We start from the raw sequence: 27,512 nt of genomic DNA, 5'->3' as shown, positions 1-27,512 counted from the left end.
AAATCTCAACCCCCCACTGACACACTTCCTCCAACAAAGCCACATCTACTCTAACAAACTATATGTAGTATTCCTTTCAAATATGCCACACCCTATGAGTGTATGGGAGCCATTTCTACTCAAACAACCACAAAAACTTGAGTATGTGTCTCCTTTAAGGCAAAAACTTTGGGGGCAAGAAAAAAATCATTATCCTTTAAAGTAAAATTTTAATTTAAAGTTAGCATAGCTAAATAGTAAGTAATGATTTAGATAAGTATAAACAATACCCACTTGTAATTTTAAAAATTTATCAATTAAATATTTGATGTTATTCCACAATATCTTGGCCTAATAGGTATTAGACGATTTAGTAGTCTGGTTAATATTAAAATTTCTCAAATAATTTGCTAGCATAAGTATTATTATTAATCAACTGTAATGAGAGTCCTAGAAATACAATTTATAAGAGCTATTTAACAAAGACAGTTTCCAGATGTGACACAATGGCATTTTCCTGGATTCACCAGGGCCCCGTCCTAGGCCTGGGACTATGCTCTATAGCTGACTACTTAGGAAAAGGCATTATGCACTCTGAGCACAGATCACCATATACCTGGAAGCAAAGAAAATCCCAACACAAACTGCTATACTTTCAGATGTCAAGTCCATTTATTATTAGAAGCTTGGAATATTGTATAAAATAATATTTTTGTACTGTGTACAATAATAGAAGAGAGGCTTTCATGAACCTTAACTACCCCCTTTGCCAGAGTATGATCATATATCACACTAAGGACAACCATAAGAAATGAACAAACAAACAAACAAACAAACAAAAAACACTACCTATTAAATCAAAAGTAGTCATCAACTTTAAACATTTAAACCTAAATATTTTTTGTGGCATATATGCCTTTATTATTTTTACTTGTAGAAATAATTACAAACAATTCATTTGTTTTTCTTTTTTATTCATCTTTTTTATTATTATTAATTTATTCATATTACATCTCAGTTGTTAGCCCATCCCTTGTATCCTCCCATTCCTCTCTCCCTCCTGCTTCCCCCCTACTCCCCTCCCCTATGTCCGTGACTGAGGGGGACCTCATCCCCCTGTGTATGCTCATAGGGTATCGAGTCTCTTCTTGGTGACCTATTATCCTTCCTCTGAGTGCGACCAGGCGTCCCTATCCAAGGGACATGGTCAAATATGGGGCACCAGAGTTTGTGTGAAAGTCAGATCTCCTTCTCCACTTAACTGTGGAGAATGTCCTGTCCATCGGCTAGACTGGGTAGGGGTTCGAAGTTCACTGCCTATATTTTCCTTGGCTGATGCCATAGTTTGAGGAGGACCCCAGGGCCCAGACCCACCTGTAGTTTTCCAGGACACTCTGGATCCTTCTATTTCCTCATTCTCCCAGGTTTCCCACAACTGAAGTCTCAATAGGATGTCCTCCCCTCTGACCCACTTTCCTGGTAGGTAAAGTTTTTCATAGGGATGTACCCCTTGGACTAGTGTCTCAATATAAGTGAGTATATATCATTTAACTCTTTTTGCTTCTAGGTGAACTCACTCATTATAATTTCTAGTTCAATCCATTTGTCCTCAAATTTCAGGAATTCCTTGTTTTTAATAGCTGAGTAGTATTCCATAGTGTAATTGTACCACAGTTTCTTTATCCATTCTTCTATTGATGGAAACTTAAGCTCTTTCCACGTTCTGGCTATTATGAATAAGGCTGTTATGAACATAGTTGAGCATATGTCCCTGTTGTGTGGTAGTGCATCTTCTGGGTATATTCCAAGAAATGGAATAGCTGGGTCTTGAGGAAGCCCTATTCCCATTTTTCTGAGGAAGCGCCAGATAGATTTCCAACGTGGTTGGATTAGTTTGCAGTTCCACCAGCAATGTAGGAGTGATCTTCTCTCTCCACATCCTCGCCAGCATGTGATGTAAGTTGAGTTATTTATATTAGCCATTCTGATGGGTGTAATATGGAATCTCAGTGCCATTTTGATTTGCATTTCTCTGATGACTAAGGAGACTGAGCATTTCTTTAAGTGTTTTTCAGCCATTTGATATTCCCCTGTTGAGAATTCTCTGTTTTTTTCTGAGCCCCATTTCTCTATTAGGTTATTTGGTTTGGTGGTGTTTAATTTCTTGAGTTCTTTATATATTTTGGATATCAGACCTTTGTCAGATGAAGGGTTGGTGAAGATCTTTTCCTAGTCTGTAGGCTGTCGCTTTGTTCTCTTGACAGTGTCACCTGCCTTACAGAAGCTTCTCAGCCTCATGAGGTCCCATTTATTAATTGTTGACGTTAAGGACTGGGCTGTTGGTGTTCTGTTCAGGAAGTTGTCTCCTGTGCCTACGTGTTCCAGATTCTTGCCCACTTTTTCCTCTGACTGGATTAATGTCTCTGGTTTTAGATTGAGGTCTTTAATCCACTTGGACTTGAGTTTTCTGCATGGTGACAAATAGGGGTCTAATTGCATTGTTCTACATGTAGACATCCAGTTAGACCATTACAATTTGTTGAAGATGCTGTCATTTTTTCATTGAATGGATTTGGCTTCTTTGCAAAAATCAGGTGACCAAATATGTGTGGATTCATCTCTGGGTCTTCAGTTCGATTCCATTGATCCACTAGCCTATTGCTGTGCCACTATCATGCCGTTTTAATTACTGTTGTTTTATAGCACAGCTTGAGATCAGGAATGGAGATTCCTCCAGAGGATCTTTTATTGTATAGGATTGTTTTTGCTATTCTGGGCTTTTTGTTTCTCCATATGATGTTGAGAATTGTTCTTTCTATATCTTCAAAATATTTTGTAGGTATTCTGATAGGGATTGCATTGAATTTGTAAATAGCTTTTGGTAAGATGGCCATTTTTACTATGTTAATTCTCCCGATCCATGAACAAGGTAGATCCCACCATCTTCTGATGTCATTTTCAATCTCTTTCTTCAGAGATTTAAAGTTTTTTTCAAACAAGTCTTTCACTTGCTTGGTTAGGGTTATTCCTAGATAGTTTATATTGCTTGTGGCTATTGTGAAGGGAGGAACTTTCCTAATTTCTTCCTCGGCCTGTTTGTCATTTGTATATAGGAAAGCTACTGACTTTTTTGAGTTAATTTTGTATCCTGCCAATTTGGTGAAGGTGTTTATCAGCTGTAGGACTTCTCTGGTGGAATTTTGGGGGTCACTTATATACACTATCATATCATCTGCAAATAGGGAAAATTTGACTTTTTCCTTTCCCATTTGGATCCCCTTGATCTCCTTTTGATCTCTTATTGCTCTGGCTAGAACTTCAAGAACTATATTGAAGAGATATGGAGAAAGTGGGCAGCCTTGTCTGGTCCCTGATTTTAGAGGGATATCCTTGAGTATCTCTCCATTTAATTTAATGTTGGCTGTTAGTTTGCTGTATATAGCCTTTATTATGTTTAGAAAAGTGTCTTGTATTCCCGATCTCTCCAGAACTTTAAACATAAATGGGTGTTGGATTTTGTCAAATGCTTTTTCTGCATCTAAAGTGATGATCATGTGGTTTTTCTCTTTCAGTTTTTTTATATGGTGGATTACATTGATGGATTTCTATGTGTTAAACCATCCCTGCATGTATAGAATGAAGCCTACCTGGTAATGGTGAATGATGTCTTTGATATGATATATTCGCTTTGTGAGTATTTTGTTGAGTATTTTGGAATCAATATTCATAAGAGAAATTGGTCTGCAATTCTCTTTTTTTGTTGAGTCTTTGTGGGGTTTAGGTATCAATGTGACTGTGGCCTCATAGAATGAATTTGATAATATTCCATCCATTTCTATCTTTCAGAATAACTTGAGTAGTTTCGGTATTAGCTCCTCTTTGAAGGACTGGTAGAATTCTGCGCTGAAACCATCTGGCCCTGGCCTTTTTTTGGTTGGGAGACTATCAGTGGTTGCTTCTATTTCTATAGGCAAAATAGGGATATTTAATTTCTTTATCTGGTCTTGTTTCAATTTTGGAAAATGGAATCAGTCGAGAAAATTGTCCATTTCCCTTAGATTTTCAAATTTTGTGACATAAATGCCTTTAAAGTATGTTCTTATGATTCTTTTTATTTTTTAGGTGTCTGTTGTTATGTCTCCCTTTTCATTTCTGATTTTGTTTATTTAGATAGTGTTTTTCTGTCTTTTACTTAGATTGGCTAATGGTTTGTCTATCTTGTTAATTTTCTCAAAGAACCAGTTCTTTGTTTTATTGATTCTTTGGATTGTTCCCTTTGTTTCTAATGTATTGATTTCAGCCCTGAGTTTGATTATTTCTAGGTGTCTACTCCTCTTGGGTGTTTCTGCTTCTTTTTTTTCTAGAGCTTCCAGATGTGTTGTTAACTTGTTTATGTGGGATGTTTCCATTTTCTTTTAAAGGCACTTAGTGCTATGAATTTTCCTCTTAGCACTGCTTTCAATGTGTCCCATAAATTTGGGTATGTTGTTCCATCATTTTCATTGAATTTCAGAAAGTCTTTTATTTCTTCCCTTATTTCTTCCATGACCCATGTGCCATTAAGTAGAAAGTTGTTTAGTTTCCATATGTTAGTATACTTTTTGTTATTTCTGTATATTTTGTGTCAACTTGAAAAATAATAGTAAACTTGTGCTAGTTATTTTATTACCAAATGGACACAAACCTAGACATATTTGAGAAGAGAAGATATCAATTGAGAAATTCCTCCATCGTATTGACCTATCGACCAGTTTATGGAGAATTCTGTTAAAGACAGATCAATGGGGGAGGTCCCAATTCAGATCTCCTGGCTACTGCTCCACACATAGCTGCTGTGTCCTGGGTTGTATAATAACTCAAACAGAGAAAGCACTGAGAAGCTAGCCAATAAACATTTTACTGCCATGTTCTCTGCTTCTGTTCCTCTCTCCAGGTTCCTGCCATGAGTTCTTTTCTTGTATTTCTTGTTTGTTTCTTTTTGTTTTGATGATGGACTGTAACCTGGAGTGCAAATAAACCTTTACCCCACAGAGTTGCATTTTTGTCAGTTTGACGAAAAGGAAACAAAGACAAATACTATGGGAATAAATAACTTCTATGTGATTAGATTTGCATCTTATTCAACAAGATGAAACTCATACCTAACACCAGCATTAGACCAAGAACCTATGCCTGAGTCTCTGAGTATTTCATTTTTCTCTGTTCCTCAACCTCTCCTCAACAACTGGTTTCTCTAGCTAGTTGTTCAATTAATGATTAGTTTTCCTTAACCATCATTCACTGCCTCCTCAATTCTCCCTAACTCACATCCACATCTCTTCTCTGTTTGCCTTTCCCAGAGCTAGTATGCAGGAGCAGCAAGGGATTTCTTCTGTTTTCATGAGGTTGTAGGCTTTCTGTTGTTTAAATCCAGCTTTAATGCATGGTAATCTGATAAAATACAAGACGTTCTTTCCATTCTCATGATGCTATCTTTGTGAATGAATACATGTTCAATTCTGGAGAAGCTTCTCTGAGGTACTGAGAAGAAGATATATTCTTTTTTTTTTTTTTTAAGAAAAGCTCCATAGATATGTTATTCCCATTTGACACATGATATTGATTTGTTTAATTATTTCTCTTTAGTGTCTATCTCAATATCCTGTCTTTTGGTGGGAATATGGTGTTGATGTCTCCCACTATTAAAGTGTGGGAAACCAGAATGGAAGATTGAAGCTTTAGAAATGTTTCTTTTATAAATGATGGTGCCCTTGTATTTATGACATTGATCTTGATAATATGAGTCCTCTTTTTGTTTTTCGGTGGTTTTTTTTTTGGTTTGTTTGTTTTGTTGTTGTTGCTGTTGAGTATGAAGTATCCTATAAAATTTTTTAATTTATTTTTATTGAAATTCTATTTTATTAGATATTAAAATGAATACTTCTGCTTCATTTTTGGGTAAATTTGCTTAAAATACCTTTTTCCAGACCTTTATTCTTAGATAATATCTATCTTTGTTGATGAGGTGTATTTCTTACATGAAGCATCCTGTTTAAGCATCCCTTTTCTTGGCTTCTGTCATTTTTTAACACCTAGAGTTGCAAACTTTGTCTTTGTTCTTCAAAAAATTGTTTTACACTAAAAGAAAATACATACATATACATGAAAAATCTTTTGAACAAGTTATCTTTTGAAACTCACACTGAACTAAAACAAATTCATTAAAAAAAACAAGTCTGGCATAACGCATTAAAACACTGAAAAGGGCATATACTCTGTGATTACAACCTGTGGCTGCAGAATCCACTTGACTTGAGAAAAAGCTATGGAAACCTAAGTCTGGGTTTACCATTCTTATGCAGAGTTGTACAGTAAATTCATATAGGATGTTGAACCTTAACCCCCCATTTGAAACAACCATTTTTCTGGAGTCTGCTGGCTTGTTAACACTTGGTTTCTGCATCTCCTGCAGATCATGCTCGCTGACAAGCACTGGACTCTACATGGTACTGATTAAGTAGGGCCCTCATCTGAAGTAAAGCACACCCCATGTTGTTTTAATGGGTATTACGTCTATCAAGGTTGAGGGATACTAATGACTAATGTTTGTTAGTTCCTGTTATTTTATTTTAGTAGTGATTCTCTCTCTCTCTCTCTCTCTCTCTCTCTCTCTCTCTCTCTCTCTCTCTCTCCTTGTGTGTGTGTGTCTGTGTGTGTGTGTGTGTGTGTTCGTGTGTGTGTGTGTGTGTGTATGTGTGTGTGTGTGTGTGTGTGTGTGTTCGTGTGTGTGCATGCTTGTGCTTCCTCCTTCTGTTTTTGCTGCAGTGGACTTATTTATATCCTGTGTTTTCTTTGGTTAACTAACCTTCTTGTTTTGGAGTTATTTTTCTAGTATCTTTTTTTAGGGCTAGGTGCTTGCACAGGTATTGCTTAACTTTGGTTTTGACAGGGAATATCTTGTTATCACCATTGACAGTCTGCCTTTGTAAGTTACTTGGCCTTTTTTCTTAGCAGCTTTCATTAGTCTTTCTTTGTTCTGTACATTTAGTATTTTTATTATACTGTGGCAGTAGGACTTCCTTTTCTGGTCTTATCAATTTGGTGTTTGGTAGGCTTCTTATATGTTTATAGGCTTCTCTTTCTTTAGATTGGGGACAATTTCTTCTATGCTTTTGTTGAAACAATTCCTATTCCATGCAGCTGGTAATGTTCTCTTTCTTTTATTTCTCTTGTTCTTTAATTTTGTCCTTTCATAGCATCCCTAATTTCTTGGATGTTTTGTGTCAGGGGCCTTTTAGATTTAACATTTTCTTTGACAGATGTATCAGTTTCTTCAATTCTATCTTTTACACTTGAGATTCTCTCCTCCTTCTCTTGTATTCCATTCATGATGCATAGATCTGTAGTTTGTATTCTTTTTCCTAAATTTCCATCTCCTGGATTCAGTCAGTTTGTGTTTTCCTTTTTTGTTTCTATTTACATTGTCAGTATTTGAGCCATTTGGGTCATTTTTTCACTTGTATGATTGTATTTTCCTGTATTTCTTTAAGGGTGTTTACTCTTTTCCTCTTTAAAGGTCTCTTTCATCTTCATAAGGATAGAATTAAGATAATTTTCCTATCTTTCTGATGTATAAGGATATCTAGGGCTTGTTGTAGTAGAATTCCTTGGTTCTGTTGGTGCAGTTTGGGCATGGATATTGTTGATTGTGTTGTCCATTTAGTTGTCCCTGTTTGGTGATGAATGTTTCTGCTAATTGCTGGTGAACAGAGTCCTGAGTCAAAGCCTGGGTGCTTCTGGAATCTTGTATCCCTACTCTTGGTAAGGTGTGAAGTTCCAGGGGCTGGAGGGTAGAACTGTGTGTCTCTGGAGACATGGCTGCCTTCCTTGGGAAGGCAGGTAAAACCATGCTTCAGAGGCTGGATGATCCTGTGTCTCAGGAGCCCTCTTTAGGATGGTTGATCGAACTCTCAGAGGGATTCATCAGGGAGGCAGTTAGAGGCTTGGGAACAAAACTGAACCAGATTCCCCGAAGCACCCCCCAGGAAGACAGTTAGAGATTTGGTCCTAAGAGTTTGTCTTTCTATTTGCATTTTAGAGTGATTTTTAAAAATTATACTGTTTTTACCTGTGTTCTGATAAATATTGATGAATATTGGGCTGATTATTAGTATATTTTTCATAATACATGTATGCACTAATTTCAAAATACTTATTTTATCAACCTATAAGCCCTTCCCAAGACTGAGGTACCCAAAGAACTCATGACAACCTAGGAGGTGTGGCTGCTGTGTGAATAGGCAAAATGACATCTGGGACTGGGCTTGGTTTAGGACATACAGTTCTGAGGGTATAGAGTCTGCCATAGCTTGAGTTCTGAGCCGAATCTGGAAACACAAACCAGAGAGTCATAGAAAGAAACACAGAGTTTAAATAATAAAACAAGTCTCCATAAAGTGAGAAAACTAGAGAGATTAAAAGATAAAGTATTTTACATATTAAAAATTGAAAAATGTTGTAGAATTGGGGGTTGTATGCTTTATAAATTGTATTGTCACCATACCAAAACGCATGTCCAATTAAAACTCAATTTTATATATAATTTTAAAGAACATCAAAAGAAGTCAGGCTTAGAGAGTAAGGAGACTGAAAACTGAATGCTAAAATGAAGGTTGCAAAAACAGAGACTAGAATATTCCTTAAACCACAATTAAACATCTCCAGGGAAACTAGGCTTGACGGTCCACATATTTAATTTCAGCACTCTGGAGATAGGATAGAAGCAGGTGTATTTTTGTGACCTCAATGCCAGCTTCGTCTACAAAGAGTGTCTAGGACAGCCTGGGATGTTAAACAGAGACACCCTGTCTCATTAAAACAAGGAGCTTCAGGAAAATTCAATATAAGGCCTGCAGTGCCACCTTGTGACAAATTTAAAGAATGCTAACCCATTGAAACACTAGAGGCTTCAGTGATAAACTATCAGAATCAGAATATGTGGTATATTTTCAAAATCAATTAATAGATGAAGGTCAATATGGTGAATTTGAAATACATGTTCTCACGTCTAATACATGCAATAGACATTGAACCCCTCCTCAGATCTAGCCAACGGACAGGACATCCACAGTTGTATGGGGAGTGAGGACTGACACTGACATGCACACTGGTGCCCCATATTTGACCACTTACCCTTGGTGGCACTCAGAAAATGGATAAGCAGGCTACCAAAATGAGACTTGATGTCCTGTGACTGTATGGTGTGGGAGGAGATCCCCTCCAGTCACAGACGTAGGGGAGGGGAATAGAGTGTAAGTAGAAGGGAGGGAAAATGGGAGGATACAAGTGAGGGGAAACAATAGAGATGTAATCTGAATAAATTAATTAAATAAAATTTAAGAATTTACAGGTTCTATTAATGTCACCTTAAAGCAATTGCTTACCGTAGCTTAAGTGTTCCATTTTGTAGAGTTTCAAAAAACAAAACATGGTTACCATTCCATACAGTCTTATAAAGAATTTCAGGGTCTTTTGTCTTGAGTTCTAAAAAGGATGATTCTGAGATTGTACAATAATTAGAGGTGATTGCTTACTTGCTAAGGCACTTAAAATTGAATCTAGTGATGCCTCAACATATGTATCCTATAGAAAACAACAATTATTTAGACACTGTAACATAGAAAATGTTACAAATATAACTTACACACCTACAGGACAAGCAATTATAGAAAAAATTTAACAGGACATTTAAATGAAATGGTCATAGAACAGAAAGTGATAAATGAGATCTTCTAGAAACCCCTTTTAAAATGTTTGATGTCTTTTAAAATTTGGACAAGTGTGGACAAATGCTGACACGTGATATGAAATATTGAGTAATCTTATATTCAATGTTGTTATATATAACACTCAGTTAATAAAGTCATGAAATAGTACCTGGAATGGTTGTAATAGTGAAAATTATTAGCCAAAATCATTCAAATTATATTACCCTTCATACAGATGATATTACTCAAATGATTATTTACTTAGTGTTGACTCAATACAAACGGCACACACTTAGGTTTTTTTTTCACTTGTTTTCCTGTAACGTTCCATAATGAAATGAAAGTTCTTAGAGGACATTTGTGGTGCTTTTAATAGCTCAGTATTTATGGCCCTTGCCACTAGGCTGATGGTCTTTTCTCCTCATGATCCAACTCCTAGATTATGTCCTTGAAAGGTTACCAATTCTAGATGTATACTGATATCAATGAACTAAAGCATAAAACATGTTGCAAAGTAATTAAAGAAAATAGAATGAAATCCCTACCCAGCACCCAAATGGCAGCCCCCAATCATTTTACTGGCAGATCATGGAACTGGACTCTCTTTTCTAGTCTCTGTGATCACTGCAAATATATGATAAAACATCCTTATGTAGGAATAAAAATAAAATATTTATTTAAAAAAGAAATCTTATCCTTATAACCTGGGTCCAGGGATATTTATAAAACCGTCAAAGAAACAAAGATTAAGCAAGCAAGCAAACAAAAATGTCATTTGGTAGTTCTTAGTCAAATGCTGCTGTTTAAGATCCATGTTGTCCATCAATAGAAATATGACAATTGCAGAGAGTTTTGATCATCATAGTCATCTACAAATCAAACATGCTAAAGAGACTATTTTATCCTCTTGTCAATCGTTCAACTGTGTCTCTTATGGGAGATTTAATATTGAAGGTTAATATGTGGTATGCATAAGAGAGTCTCTGTCATCTCTTCTCAAATATCTCTTTAGTAGGTACTTAGTCTGGCATCTTAACTGTACATCAAAAAGCAGCATCCTTATGCAGAGTCATTAAAATATTCTCCTCTAATTTTTAATATTATGCATCATCAGTTATTTGTGTGTGTGTCTTCGTGTTTGTGTTTTGTTTTGTGCACAGGTGAGTTCAGGTAACCATGTAGTCCAGAAGAGGACATCTTATGCTTTGGAACTATTGTTACACAGGGTTGCTAATATTTTTTCAGGGCTGAGTAGTGAATCACGTCTTATTCTAGAGCAAGAGATGCCATTAACTCCTGAGATGTCAATCGATCTTCTTCAGTATTCTTTCTGTTTATCAAGCCATCACTCTCTCTTCTAAGTTCAATCTTCTAACTCCTTGTATTCCAATTTCTTCCTCCAGCAAGTAGGAATATTGTTTTACCATCATGTGAAAACAGGAGTACACTCTCTCACAGACATCTGCAAATGTTTAATAACCATTCAATGGGTTTCAAAGTCATTCACTCAGATATTAAAATAACAACTTTGATTTTATTTTGAACTTTTTTATTTTAGAGAGGAAAAGAACATGTGCACTTTGCACCACACTATGCCTGAATAGTGATAAACTGTGATACACATGGATGAAAGCAAGACTACTGGGATGATGTAGACGACTGTAGTAGCCATGACTGCTATAACACCATTAGAGGAACCAGTTATTATCATTTTAAAATCAGATAAAACTTGTACTATCACTCAATATTTGTTGATCATGCACAAACTTTATAGTTGATGGTTAGAATTAACTTACTAGTCAGAATACCTGGAGCAACTCAAGACCCAACCCATGGAAGACAGCCAACCACCAACACTATTAGTGACACTCTGCTCTGTTGCATAGAGCAGCCTAGATGGGTTATCCTCTAAAATGCTTCACGCAGAAGTGATTCAAAACAAATGCTGAGTCACACATCCAAACATGTAGTGTTACATAAAAAGTCTTGTAGAACAGTGGAGTGAAGGAGAAAAGGGCCTTCAGGTATAACCGCTGCAACAGAAGATCAACAAAGACAGATAACCAGGGCCAAGGGGGCTTAATGAGACTGAGGCAACAACCATGGACTATGTATAAACTTGACCTACATCTCCTATACAGATGTAGATGATGGGAAACAGATGTTTCATGTAGGTTCTCTAGTGACAGGCCTGGGAGCTGTCCCTGACATGTACACTTTGGCCAGTCTTTTGATCAATTCCTCTTTGAGGAACTGTTTTCCTGTGCCAAAGGTGAAAAGGACATGCTCAGTCCTGATGCAACTGGGTGAGCTGGGTGAATGAGAAGGGGATCTTCACTTATCTGAGGAATAGAAGAGAGGCAATGGGAGAGAGGGAGGAAGGGTGGGACTGGAAGGAGAGAAGATATTGGGTCTACAACCAGGATGTAAAGTGAATAAATAAATTATTTTCAAAAATGGATTTGGGAACTATGCCTCTAGTAATATGATTTCTCCCTGATCTTTGGAAGAAAAATTGTATGTGGCCTGAATACAATTGTGTAACACTTGGGAACAAAGATGCACCCCAGCATCCCTGCACTGGAAGACAAGATGGAAAAAATCTCTACAGCCACCATGACCTTGCCCTTGGTGCTATGATAGACAGGGAGGAAAGTAATCCACACAGTGCAAAACACCAGCATGCTGAATGTCAAGAACTTGGCTTCATTGAATGTGTCAGGCAGGTTCCTGGCCAAGAAAGCCACAGTGAAGCTTCCCAGGGCCAGGCAGCCTAAGTATCCTAGGACACAGTAAAATGCTATAACTGAACCCTTGTGGCAGACAATAACAATGTGGCCATGCTCAGAGTCTGCATCAATATTAACAGAGGGAGGAGAAGCTCCTAGCCAGATTGAACAGAGAATAATTTGGATGAGTGTAGAGAGAGGAATGATGTAGTTAAGTGTTCCTGAAACCAGAATATACTTTATCCTTCTTGCAGGAGCTGTGACATTGAAAGCCAGAACCACTGTGATTGTTTTGGCCAAAACAGTGGAAATAGCCACAGTGAATACAATTCCAAATGTGATTTGCTGAAGGATGCAGGAGACTGAGTTTGGATGGCCAATGAAGAGCAAGGAGCAGAGGAAACAGAACATGAGAGACATGAGTAAGATGTAGCTCAGAGAGCGATTATTGGCTTTCACAATGGCTGTGTCATTGTGCTTCAAAAATACCCCAAGAACCAGAGTTGTTAGGGCACAGAAACCCAAGGCCATTAAGGCCAGAGCCATCCCTAAAGGGTCTTCATAGCTTAGAAAGATCACAGCCTTGTGGATGCAGTGATTCTGCTCTGCATTGGCATACTGGTCCTCAGGACACTTCACACACTGGTCCATGTCTGTATCAGAAAGGAGAGATTTGTTAGTACAGCTTCAGCAGTTTATTGACAAGATATTTCAATAAGTCTAATGGGAGAGCTTTGCATTACCATCTTTTTTTTCTGATAATATAATCAAACAGCATTCTCATACAACAATGCTTCTATTTATTAATTCTTAATATCTTTATAGAAAAAACATATTTTTTCTATATAAAAGTGTTGATGAGATCATTTACCATGTTTGCAGAAAGCAAATTTCTTCTGGATGCTATCATGTAATGACCGAGTCTGGTAAATTCACAAAATCTAAACTCATTAACCACAGTATGACTGAGTGTCTTTTAAAATCTCCTTTCCTATGCATTCAGTCCCTCCTGAGTTAACTGACTGTTCACGTAATCCTTTCTTTATTAGAGATGGAGACTGAGTTCTGCTTGGGAAAAAAATTGATAGCTTTTCTAGTTCCTGGCCTGAATATAATGATATCTAAGGAACAATAAAAGAAATCATTAGGTGTGTGTGTGTGTGTTTGTGTGTGTGTGTGTGTGTGTGTGTGTGTTTATATTTGTGTGTCCAAATAAATGTAAGAGTTGTGCTCATAAATTTGGAAATCATTTGGGAGAAATAGGATGTGAGTGTGAGAAGTAAAGTTTACCGGTATATAAATGTAATATAAAGGTTTGAAATTTGTAAAAAAATAAAAAATAATGATTAATTTGTCCTTTTTAATGTTCTAATCTGGTGCTATGGAGAAAGAATCCCTGAGTCTTAATCATGAGAAGCACTAAGTCTACCACTAAAGGTAGAAACTTCTCTACAGACCGAGCACTACAAAGCCCTTCATCTTGACTCCACCTTCATGGGAAGCATTCAGCATCTTCCTGCTTCCCTTTTTCAGTCTCTATGAGACCCAAACTCTGTGAATAGACTCTGAGGTAAATTTTACATCAATAAGCAACATGGAAGAAATAAAACAAAACCCACATACAAAAGTGGCCTAGATTTTTTTTCAAGACAAGGTTTCTCTGTGTAGCCTTGGCTGTCCTGGAAGCATTTTGTAGACCAGATTGGCCTCAAATTCACCGTGATCCTCCTGCCTGTGCCACCCAAGTGTTGGGATTAAAGGCATGTGCCACCACACCCAGATTTTTATGTGGAATAAACTACTTCACTCATAATATGCTCTTTTGAAATGGCAACGGTAGGCAATTTCATTGGAATTGTCCTGATTCATTAGATAGTTGCACACAGTTATAAGGTGCTTCCTGGTTTTTAAGTCTTTTATGTAGAACGATTTATTGATGGGCAATTGTAACTAGCTATTTTGCCTGAAGTGTTGGAAAGTTAGCTGAAGTATGAAGAGAATGTCTTGCTCTTGGAGAAAACCTGAGTTCAGTTCCCAGAACCCATGTGAGGTGTTTCACAACTGCCTTCAAATTAACTATAGAGGTATTAGTTGCCTCTCACCTTCATCTGCCCTTATGTACATATACACTCACAACATACATACACAACTATAAATAATATTAATCATTTTCTATTTATTGATGTAAATACCATTAGTTCTTATTCATTATAACATTTAAAACAATTTTATTACAGTTTATTTCATCATTATGGATGTTATTTGAGTGCATAGATGTCAGAAGGCATTTCTAAGAGTCCTTTGTCTCCTCTCACTATATGGGTCTTGGGAATGAACTCCAGCTATCAGTCTTAGTGTCAAATGATTTAAATGTAGAGCCGTATTATTGGCCAGAAATTTATTTTAAGAACTTGAATTTCATTGCATAGTATCACAGGCAAATGTTGGAAAAACTACTCATTGTCCATTTACATTTAGCCAAGCACGAATTTATAATGATTTTACTACTCTAGCTTTGTAGGTTGCAATAAAATTTTACTGTTTTTACTAATTACTTTCATTACAAAACTGTTCAGATCTATTATTTCATGAAATTATTATTTGGGAGCTCTTTATAAAATATTTTATATAAGACTCCTTATATTTTGTACACCATGTGTACAATTATCCACACCTTCCTAGAAACAAATCACAGCAAACAATTGAAAATGGGGGAGGGAATAACAATTGGGATATAATCACAGTAAATTACAATAAAGAAGGCAGAAAAAGAAAATGGGCCTCTATAAATAACACAAATTCTGTCTCATATTCAGCAGTTTCTGATAATTTTACATGTAATATTTTTATCTCTACTGTAATTTTTCCAAAGATACAGACTTGGTTTCTAGCACCTCCATTGCACATTCCATCAGTTCCGGTGCCATAATCTGTCCTATGTTGGATTCTGTGCATATATAGTGTACATAAACTTATGTAGGGACATACATACATGCAAAAAGACTAAATGCACATTTTGAAAATTCATGACTGGATTCTTCTGTGCATGTATTTATAGGGGAAATTAATAAACAGAACAGATCTCATACAGAATGTGCTCACACTGCACTGTGATGTTGTTTCTTTGAGAAATATGATGTGACAGAAACTGAATCAAAATTTACATATAGGCAAAAGGGTTTTTGTTGTTTTTGTTGTTGTTGTGACACTGTTAATGTTTGTATTCCTGTGACTGTTAATGGAAAAAATGATATATGTTATTTTTGTAGTTGCCTTTTAGACTCCTTCAGCATTTCTTTATTGGTGGAGAAGAATATCAATGTAAAGTTTATCACAGCAGCAAACACTCACTTGTTCCATTAGAAATTTCATTTTCTGGGCAGGGGATGCAAATAAAGCAGCAGGCGGACATTCCCTCCTTCCTGAATTTTCTGAATCCAGGACGACAGTCAGCACTGCATACAGAGGGCAGCATCTGAGGAAATAAGATACATATTGAGTTTTACCTACTTCATCCATAACTATATTATATTAGCATGTTGAGATATCAATAAGCTTATTTTATATGCAGAAGCTGAGGTACCACATGTCAGTTAGCACTTTGTACAATGCAAATGTGTGAATGTATTTAAACAAGTTGATGAAAAGTTGAGTTTTTTTTTTTTACCAAATTTAAAACATTATAGAAACAGAAATTTAGAGTACTTTGTGCAAACACTATGGAGATTGCAACTTGGTTTTCTTCTTGATTTTCATCAAGCTGGCACAAAGTACAGTAAAAAGGTAGAGAACACTGAATGAACTTTACCTGCCAAATTCTCTGTATCAGAATAGCCCTTCTTTCTAACATTAATGAATTTTATTATTTGGTATCCATTTTAGGCATGCCCAGTCTACTAAAGGCAATGCTCTTGCTAGGCAAGGATGTATGAGAAATGAAACAGAACAAGCCATAAGCAGTGTTCTCTCAAGGACCTATGCTTTAGTTTCAGTCTACAAATTCATTCCTTGTCTTCCCTTGTCTATAACACATGAGCCAAAACAACCTCTCTTTATCACTTTGTTCCTGGCCAAAGTTTAATCAAAGAAAGAACTTAGCAAGATATGATGAAAGCACATCCAAAACAGGGGAAATATATCATCAAGTCTCAGATAACAAACACATCTTACAATCAATTAAGACTGAAAATCTTCACAAACTTACTGTAAAAAAATAGTTGAAAAAGCAATCCTAGTGACAAAGTGCTAAGTTGATGTTTAAGAAGCTGTAATAGGATGTGTTTCCTGAAGTGAGAAGACCTTAAGGAGCCTACAATACTGTGGGAACCTGAGTAAAAGTTAGTTTGATGTTAATTAAAGGTTTTTTTAGGTTAAAGAAAGGTTATGTTTTTATTACACTGAACTTTATGATGGGGCTCTGTAAGAAGCATTAGAAATCTGCTGATGATGCTACCAAAAAGAGACTTGATACCCTATGAGCATATTCAGGGGGAGGAGGTCCCTCTCACTTACAGTCATAGGGGAGAGGTGGAGGGGGGAAACAGGAGGGAAAGAGAAAAAGGAGGATGCAAGGGATGGGGTAACAATTGAGATGTAATATGAATAAATTAATAAATATTTTTAGAAAGGAACTTTGCTGACTGTTGCATACTCTTTGAATCCTTCATTCAGTACTAAGGTCTATGTGAAAACCACATTGTCACTGGTACACAGATTCATCTCATGTTCTCCACATATACACTTAAGTAGAATGCTTCCTTTTGCTGTGGTGGTTGTGAAACATGGTCTCACTCTGTAGCATTGGAATACCTCAATTCCCTATCTAAAACAGGGAACATTACTTTCTCTCTTTTTTACTTGTTCTATTAATTTATTCATATTACATCTAAATTGTTATCATATCCATTGTATCCTCCCATTCCTCCATCCCTTCAACTTTTACCCTAGTCCCCTCCCCTATGTCTTGACTGAGGGTGACCTCCTCTCCCTATATATGATCATAGGGTATCAACTCTCTTCTTGATATCCTGGTATCTTTCCTCTGAGTGCCACCAGGTCTTCCCATCAAATGGACGTGGTCAAATATGGGGCACCAGAGTTCATGTAAAAGTCAGTCCCCACTCTACACTCAACTGTCTACACTCAATTGTCTAGATCTGGGTTGTGGTTTGATGATTACTGCACATATTGTCCTTGCTTGGTGCCATAGTTTGAGCAGAACCCCTGGGCCCAGATCCACCCATCATAATGTTCTTCTTGTAGGTTTCTAGGACCCTCTGGATCCTTCTATTTCCCCATTCTCCCATACTTCTCTCACGTAGAGGCACAAGAGGATTTCTTCACATCTATCCCATTTTCCTGGTAAGTGAAGAGTTTCATGGGACATTCCCCTTGGGCTAGTGTCCAATTATAAGTGAGTATATATTCCTTTAGTTATCAGGGAAATGCAAATCAAACCCACTCAGAGATTCCATCTTAGACCCATCAGAATGGCTAAGATCAAGAATTCAAGTGATATCACATGCTGTTGAGGAAGTGGAGAGAGAGGAACACTTCTTTATTGCTGGTGGGAATACAAACTTGAACAAAAAATTTGGAAATCTATTTCAGAAAACTGAGACCTTTGGAATATACCTACAAGATACTCTAGCACACAACAAGGGCATATGCTTAACCAGGTTCAAAGCAGACTTCATCATAATAACCAGAACATAGACAAGCCTAAGTGTTCATTAGTAGAAGAATGGATAAAGAAACTGTGGTACATCTACACTATGGAACACTACTCAGCTATTAAAAACAAGGAATTCCCAAAATTTGTGGAAAATGGATTCAACTAGAAATTTTCATACTGAGTGAGTTAACCTAGAAGCAGAAAGACTCAAATGGTATATACTCATTTATAATTAGACACTCTCTCTTTTTAAAATATATTTTCACAGTGTGGCACATGGTAAAAATTTTTTTATTTAAGTAATTTATTCAGATGAAATCTCATTTTTATCCCCTCACTTGTATCTTCCAATTCCCTATCCCTCCCACTTTCATCCTATTCCCCTCTCCTAGATTTCTGACAGAAAGGGACCTTCTTCCCCACTATAAGATCACAGCCTATCAGGTCTCTTCCTGGTAGCCTGTTAACTTTTCCTCTGAGCATTAACAGATCTTTCCACCAAGAGGAAATAGTAAAGTCGTGGTCACCAGAGTTCATGTCTGAGTCAGTCCCTGCTATCCCCACAACTGTGGAGAATGTGGTGTCCATTGGCTACATCTGGATAGTTGTTCTAGGTTTACTATATGCATTCTCTTTGGTTGGTACAGTATTTTTAACTGACCACCTGGATCCAGATCTGCCAGCCTTAATTTCTTCTTGTTGATATCTAAGACCCTCTGGGTCCTTCTATTTCCCTATTCATCCTTACCTCTCTCACCTAGAGTACCAGTAGGAAGTTGCAGTATCTATCCTAATCTCTGGCTAGGTACTTAGAAAGATTTTAATGACCATTTTGAAGAAGAGTGGAGACAGTGCATATTGTTGCCACATTTCTGTTCAATATTTTAAAGCATGGTCTGTCTGTCACACTGCCTGCCTTGGATTAGCTATCTAGGCCAAACTGGTCACATATCAACAGAGAACTTTCTAAATCTGCCTACAAAGTGTTTGGAATAAAACATGCACTACACCTGCCTGGCTTCACTCATTTTTAAAAATTTTTTATTAATTTATTATTGTTACATCTCAATGGTTATCCCATCCCTTGTATCCTCCCATTCCTCCCTCCCTCCCATTTGCCCCTTATTCCCCTCCCCTATGACTGTTCCTGAGGGGGATTACCTCCCCCTGTATATGCTCATAGGGTATCAAGTCTCTTCTTGGTATTGAATTTTTTATATTTTTCTCTCCTTCTAGTACAATGCTTTCAGTTTGTTTGCCATAAAAGTCCTACTCTGTCAAGACATTACCTGTTCTTTGTATTCCAACGTGTTTCTTTTTTTACTCTGAATAGATGATAGACTTATTTACAATACATTATGAATATTTTGTATAACCATATAACTCCATCTTAGAGTGTATATACATGATTTATCTTATTGAACTGATCTGCATTTGTGAATCATGCTTGCATTTATTGAATGAAATATACTTGGGTGTAGAGAACAAATGTTATGGTGTGTTGTTGAATTGTCTTGATAGGTGTTTATTTAAGAATTATTCAATCCATGCCCACCAAAGTAAATGTTTTTTCATGGATTTTGTTTGTTTGTTTGTGTGTTTGTTTCCACTTCATAATGAATTACCACCCACATTTTTATAGAAGGATTCTGTTCAGGTTAAAAATAACATATTTCCCATGGAAGTAACAAAAATATTTGAGGGTGTTGTTGTTGTTGTTTTATTGAACCAATCTTGTTTTCTATGGATTTTTCATTAGAGATGTGATCAATAACAATAAATTATTATTGTTGATTATTTGGTGAATATTGTCTACTTATTGATATTGTAGTATTTGAAAGTTTCTTAATAGTTTCTTTTCTCTGGATCTTAGTGCTTTTTATGTGTTCCTTTGATTCTTGCATTCATCATGTGAAGTGGTTCAAGTAGTGTCTTTCATAGTGAAATTTCAGTGCTTATAAATTCCTGTGATTGTGTCTATTATTGAACTCTGTTCTGTATCCTTCTGTTATGAAAATAACTTTTCTGTTTTATTTACTGTAGTTTGTGGTTAAATGTTTGAAACACATCACTATTACTCTCCTCCTGTAAGAATGTCCATAGTGAAATTGACTGATATACAGATGAGAACTTGCTATGACAGTGTCGTCCATACTGTAGCCTTCAACTTTATGTCTTTGTTACAAAATAATTAAGTTAAATATAACAAAGGTTGTTCATTTACTGATTTTGAATGTTTGCTATATAAATGACTATTGTATCTCAATGGGCACACATCTTACTTGAAATTTATGATTACATTATACTGGATATAGTGTTGATAAGTTGAATGTGTCCTTCTTTTCCTTTTGTGATCTGGACTGTAAATCTAATCTTTTAATCAGGAACCTTCAAGTCTCCTATATAATAATCTTATGTTTTGTTTTATTTTTGTTATTGTCTGAATTTTCTAATATTTATGCACAATATTCAAGCTTTGTGATCTTGTCTTTATCTTGAACTATTGTCTTGCTGAGACTTTTTACTTAGAATTTTATTTAACTTATTTTGTTTTTCCTTTACTTTCTGTTTGAATATTTTTATTATTTTGTACTTTCATGGAATTCCTTTTTCTCATGCTTTTTCAGTGACTTTTTTATGTTAGATTTTGTGATCCCTTTTACCCTTCCGGAGGTAATTTATGTCTCTTCTTCTCACTTTTCATAGAGCATTCTAATAATCATTCTTTCATTATTTAGCATATCATTAAACATACTCTTATTTAAGACTATGACTGTAACATTTTTAGTTAGGTAGATTTGATATCATCATTTTTATGTTCGTTTATTTCTGCATGTATCCTGACATGCATATCTGGAAGCAGAGCAATGGTTCTATATTTTTTAGTATTGAGTATTATTCCAGTGCATGTTTTTGTAATGCTCAATCAAGCTGTGTAGAACATACATGAGATTTCACTGTTGACATTATAGGCATATATATCTCAGTAGCTAAACTTTAGATCCTGTGTTCCTTTACATAACAATGATTTCCCTTATCACTATGAGAAGTATTATTAACTGCAAATGCCAGAGTACATGAGCAACCTGAATTCCTTGACTTAACATCTTTAAAATTTGAACAACTTTGTGGTTGCATAGTTCAGATTACCTTAAAAGAAACCACATCAGAATTCATACCTATAACATACCCTGGAGGTATCGTGGAATTTTTTATTCACAAATTTCTACACAGCAAAAAAGTATTACTACCAAATACCTCCAAATACAGAGAAGAAAACTAGACACCCGTTCATTAGTTTGAATGACCTACAATTAAAAGGGCCATGCAAGGATACTGTAGTGAGGAGTTTCTTTACATTGCACAATTCAGAGCTAAGGCATGGAAAAACAATGAATAATAGTTGATTTCTTGCATCCATTTTGCACATCTAAGCTGCTCACATTTCCAGAAATCTGCATCACCCTTCTAATGTCCACATACACCATATACGCCAGTGTTGCATGGACATATATCCAGATAGAAAACTCATATACAAATGAAAAAGAAAGAAAATACAAAATAATAATTTATAGAATATTTAATATGTATCACAAAATTATTACTTTATGATTAGGGAGGTTGACGATTTAGGGATTCTTTGTCGGAAAGCTTAAGCAAACATACAATAAAATTGTTGCCTTCTCTTTGATCACTTCCCCCTGATGGGGTCCCTTATCAAATCACAGAGGAAAAGTATGCAGGCAGTCCTTATGATACTTGATAGGCTGGTGTCAGCGAGTAGGAGAGAACAGTTCCCCTCTCTGAGGTCTAGGGAAGGGGCATGGGGGAAAGAGGACACAGGGTGGACCTGGGAGGACATGAGGGATTTGGCTAAGGCTGGGATGTCAAATGAATAAAATAAAACTTTTAAATTAAAACAGTAATTAAAACTAAAAGAAATGATGATTTTGTTTTCCAATTCCTTTGTATTTTTAATTTACTGCATCATTATAGTTAGCCTTAGTCTCTTTAACTTTTTTATCAGAGATTCATAATAAGTGAGGAAATCACTATATATTAATAAGACTGGTACCAGGAGTATATGGCTCACTTATATGGAAATATTATAAATCAGTGATCAAAATCTGTTTCATATTCATATTAAAAATAAAAACACATTTTTTGTTATAATAAAATACAATGTAACTAATGTATGAACTCCTTGAAGAATTAACATCAAAAATAGTGAAAATAAGAAAATGTAACACAGGAGACTAGAAGTGGATTCCTTATGGGACAGTTTTTTCATTTCACTAATTTATAAAAAAGCAAAAACGGACCAAATACACAGTGTTTACTTGTATGTAATGGAAATCAGTACAGTTCTTTCAACACACCTGTAGACTTCCTGTGGCCCACTCTAGCATGTCTTCAGATAAATGCAGCTGTTGACCATGTGGTAAATATAGACTAACTTTTCCTATCTTCACCTTAAGATCAAAATCATGTGGGAGATTCCAAATGTAGAAAATGTCATACTCTTTCTGAACTTTTTCTTTCTGGTTCATGGTCACTTTGTCTCCATTAGGACTAGAGAAGTCGGTCTTTCTCATCAAGGAGTGCATCTGAAATACAAGCAGCAGTATATAATATATAAGCCCTTCCCTAATGGGAGAAAATGTATGATGATTTTATCTGAAATACAATTTTATTGAAGGTATCTTGTGGAAATTTTCTTGAAGTGAAAATGATATATCAATTTGTTATAATGTTTGCAGAATTTTAGTTCACTGAAAGGAAACTACAAAACACAAGCATAGAAAAGCACATATACATCAAACATAGATTTGCAACACACACACACACACACACACACACACACACACACACATGCATCTGCACACAGAGAGACCTACATCTATGCAGAGTTACACACATAATATAGCCCCATATTTGTTTACACAGACATTAATATACATGCCCAGACACACATATGAGCATACAGGCACAGACAGACATATACACCCAAACAGACACACAAGTACAGAAATATACCAAATTCATACATAGACACACACATACACAGACAAATGTATGTATGGAGACATATTGAGATACAAATATTCACAGAGAGACATTGACACAAAAACATATTTATGCTCACAATATCAAAGGAGAGATAGACAGGAACACACACACATACACACACACAACACACACACACAGAGCAAGAGAAATACATATGTGCAGTCCAATATAAAGAAACACAGAACACACAGATACATGCACTGAAAAATACAATCAGAAACATATACAAAATCAGAAACAAACATACTCATGGGCATTGAAACACAGAAAATTTATGGTCACTTCTACAAACAGACCGATAGTCAGATGGACAGAAACACACAACCACAAGTGCACACATAACTGTGTACATACACATAAACACAGATATACATACCGATACACAGGAACACACTTAAACAAACAAATACAGTGAGAAACATATATTCAAACATAGGAGAGTGTGTGGGTGTGTGTGGGTGTGTGTGTCTGTGCGTGTGTAATGAACTGATTCACATAACTATTTCTGTGCAATTATACTAAAACTTTGAGGAAGGTGAACAGAGACTACATTTGGGGAGAATCAATTGAGAAAACAAGCCCTTTAACTTAATACCTCAAATTTCAGAATTAACAAACAATCATCTCATCATGGAGACAATTAATGAGAAAAGTCTAATTATCTCTCTAGTATTAGAACAGGTATGATTATATTCAGTTGCTCTGTTACAGAATCACTGATTTTCACTGATAAATGGTGTCTTTCATTCCAATACCTTTGTATTAAAGAACTATACATAGCTCTAGATTTATTGTGTCAGCATAAAAAACATTTAGAAACCTAGGTTTTGGGGAAACATTTCCTAGTTCACTCAGTTAATCATCTGAGAGACTTTTAAAAACTATGACATTGATAAGAACATGTATCATCCAATAGAAGAAACACTACCTTGGAGCAGATATGATCATGCTTTTTCTCATTGTCAATTGGCTGATTTTCTACCTGTTGTAGAAGCACCTCATGAAAGACATGGGCCAAAACATATGCAGCATTGTATATGTCATAACTGCTATCACTGAAGGCCATGTCAAAAGTCTGTGCCATTAGCCATTCCAAGGAGGAATTAGTTGAACAGTTTTTCAGTGTCTTACAGTGAGATGCTGAGGCTTCACAGTTAAACTTCATCCACTTCAGTCTTGCCAGATATTTATCTGAGTATTTGAGAGGGTTCAATGTCTGGACGAAATTTTTAAAACCTGAAATCTTGCCATGGTGCTGTGCAAAAGCAAGAGTCACTTGGAATGGGTCGGGTGTGAGATCTCTCTTATTTGTAGGAACATCCCACTGTGAGGTGGTGATCCATGTTCTTTGTATACCTAGAGATTCCCACATTCTAAAGGCCACAGCAAGAGGACTGTCTATGTCACCAAAAAGGATAACAATTTTTGTCGATGATGTCATGATTTGGTTGTAATACACTTCAGCTCTTGACATGTATACCTCCATATTCACTGGGATCATGTTCACAAAGGCAAAGCAGACTGTGTCCTTTTCCATTTCTCTTTTCAAATCTGAGAGAAATTGTGTACCCTGTTCATTGTCAGAGATGGCCATCCCTACCCAGTTGCAGTTTAAGTAAAGTAAGAAGGCGACAAGGGCCATGGGGAGAGATGTATCCTCCTGGGCCATCTGATAAATATAGGAAAATTGTACACGGTCTTTCAGGAAAGGATGGAAAGGCCCATAAGTAAGATGAATAACCTAGGACACAGGGAGCAGCATGAAGTAGCATGTACTATTAAGACCTTGTAAACACATTTTATCTATAAAAAATTCTAGAAATCCCCCTTACCTGTTTCTTCTTCTCTTATTCCCATTTCACACAAAGAAATTCCAGATCCCCATCAAGTATCTGAATAATAACATTGAACTACACAGATTGACATAAGGCCAGGAAGACCAGTCTAGTCCTTACACCCCTCCTTACATCTTATCAAAGCCACCAATGGAGACACAAATTAATTAAATTTTAACCCAACAAACTCTCACCTGCTGAGGTTCACGGCTGTACATGAATGTATGATATAGTATAGATGCTTCCCAGTTTGGTCCTATAAGAATTACTATACAACTGACTGCTTGGGAACAGTCATAATTAGGAGGATGCAAATGAGATTGTCGAGAAACATGAATGAGATATTTTAATTCTGACACACTTATAAAATATGGTACTTGAAATACTAAAGACATATTTGGTAGAAGATCAGGATTTCTGTTTATTTCATCCAAGGAAAAAGCCAAAACCAGAGGAAACTGGCTTTCAGCTGCTGTTCTGTAAAATGGTACAATATTTATTATATACAGAAGTAGACAAATAATCATTTGCAATCAATACTATGACTAGTCTGTACTTGAAGATATTCTCTTTATCCCTATGTTTGCAACAATTATCCCGTGTAATAAGGTTTACAAATATAAAAATATGGAATCTTGGAACACCCTTAAAATTTCATGTGAGTTCATCTATACAAAACATGCTTATTCCATGGAAAGCATGTCCATCTGTGGTTATTGAGTACTTGCTAAAAATGTAAAGACAAGGCCACAGGATTTTGGCCAAGCTGTAAACCTGATCATGTATTCATTTATTAATTATAGAGAAATATGAAAATTACACATGAGGGTTGAGCCTCTGAGTTTCTGGTATTTCCATATGAAATTAACTGAATTGGCTAAGGTAGAGATAGAATGACTGATGAGTGTACAGGAGTGTTTCTGGGGCAATACATGGTACCTGTACTAATGATAAACTATAAATTATTTGAAAATATATTTATCATAGTCTCCTCTATCCTACTTCATATTGTTGTTTTTCTTGTTAATTTATTTTTCAGGCAGAGCATCTTTTTACTGGTTTATTTTCAAATAAATTCAAACACAGGCGATGTATATTTAAAAATATGTATATCTTACTTTGGAAATAAATCTGTTACTTTATCAGAAAACTGGTAAAAGCTTAACATCCAGACATAGCTATACCATATACCCTAGGACACTTGCTCAATTATGTTTATAACAGCTTTATTTATAATAGCTAGAATCCAGAAAAAATGATATTATTTAAACAAACAATAGAGAACAAACAATAATATACTACTCCAATATAAAAACAAAGAAAATCATGAATTTTCAGGCAAGTAGATTAGAAAACATCTACTGGGTGTGATAATCCAGACTAACAAAAACACACATGGCTGTACTTACTTAGCCATATAGTACAGGATAAAAAAATGCAAGAATTTACTGACCCAAAGAAAATGAGTAAGAAGGAGGAACCCGGAGAAGATGCTTTATTCTAACTCAGAAAGGGAAATAAAATAGACAGCAGAAGAAATTGAAGATATGGAACAAGATAGGGAAGAGAGCTCAGATAGAAATGAAGGTGGATATCCGACCTGGGGAGAGCTGATGCAGCAGGTCAGAGGGACTGAACAGTAAGAATAAGGCATAGGTGGTGATATCTCTCTGACAAGACGGACAAATAGGACAGTTCTGGGATAATATGGTGATGACTCAGTTGAGGGGACACCCTAGAACTAGACAGAACACCTAATGGAGGGAGGGGAATACCAACAAACCCACAAAAACTGACTCAAAATTTACCTTTCCTACAAGATATGCAGTGATAAAAATAGAGCAGAGATTTAGGGAATGTCCAAGCAATGCCTTGCCCAAAATGAGACTCAGAACACAGGAGAGAGAAAACTTCAGACACTATTATTGACACTCCGCTGTGCTTTCAGACAGGAGCCTGGCATAGATGTCCCCTGAGGGTTTCATCCATCAGTGAATCAAAACAGATGCTAAGAATCAAAACCAAATATTAGACAAAGTGTTCAAAGTCTTGTAGAAAAATGGGAGAAGTAAAAAGGATGAAGAACTAACATGAACTACACAAGAAAATCAACGGTGAATTTTTCAGGGCACAGAGAGGGTTGTGGAGACTCAATCACCAACCAAGTGGACCTAGGACCACTACACAGATATAGGTGATGTGTAGTTCAGGCTTAGCGTGGGTCCCCTAGTAAGAGGAGCTGGAACTGTCTCTGACATGGACTCTGTTGCCTGGTTTTTTTTTACTCTCTTTCCCTTGGTGGGGCTTCTTTATAGGAAACACGGAAAGAGTACACACTCAGTCCTGAAGTGAATGTAGAAATGAGGTGATTCGGTAGGGGGATACCCTTCCTTGAATAACAGAGAATGCAGATGGAGTATACAGAGAGAACATAAGGGAGCAGTCAATGATCAGTGGGGAAAATACATAAACAAACATA

At 36.2% G+C, this 27,512-nt stretch overlaps 1 protein-coding gene across 1 annotated transcript; it reads right to left on the bottom strand.

Moving 5' to 3' along the window:
• Nucleotides 1-12,008: 12,008 nt before the first annotated feature.
• LOC311606489 (vomeronasal type-2 receptor 116-like) lies at nt 12,009-25,251 on the bottom strand (the record flags this gene model as incomplete). The annotated part of the gene is made up of 5 exons (XM_084797763.1): nt 12,009-13,107; nt 15,806-15,929; nt 22,508-22,735; nt 24,127-24,939; nt 25,228-25,251. 5 exons carry the CDS (start codon nt 25,249-25,251, stop codon nt 12,203-12,205), a joined length of 2,094 nt encoding a protein of 697 aa, XP_084653889.1. The 3' UTR covers nt 12,009-12,202.
• Between the last annotated feature and the right edge of the window lie 2,261 nt (nt 25,252-27,512).

The sequence above is a fragment of the Acomys minous genome (assembly GCF_964271855.1).
Source record: "Acomys minous genome assembly, chromosome: 10".
Taxonomy (NCBI): Eukaryota; Metazoa; Chordata; class Mammalia; order Rodentia; family Muridae; genus Acomys; species Acomys minous.
This window is presented reverse-complemented; position numbering and strand designations above follow the sequence as displayed.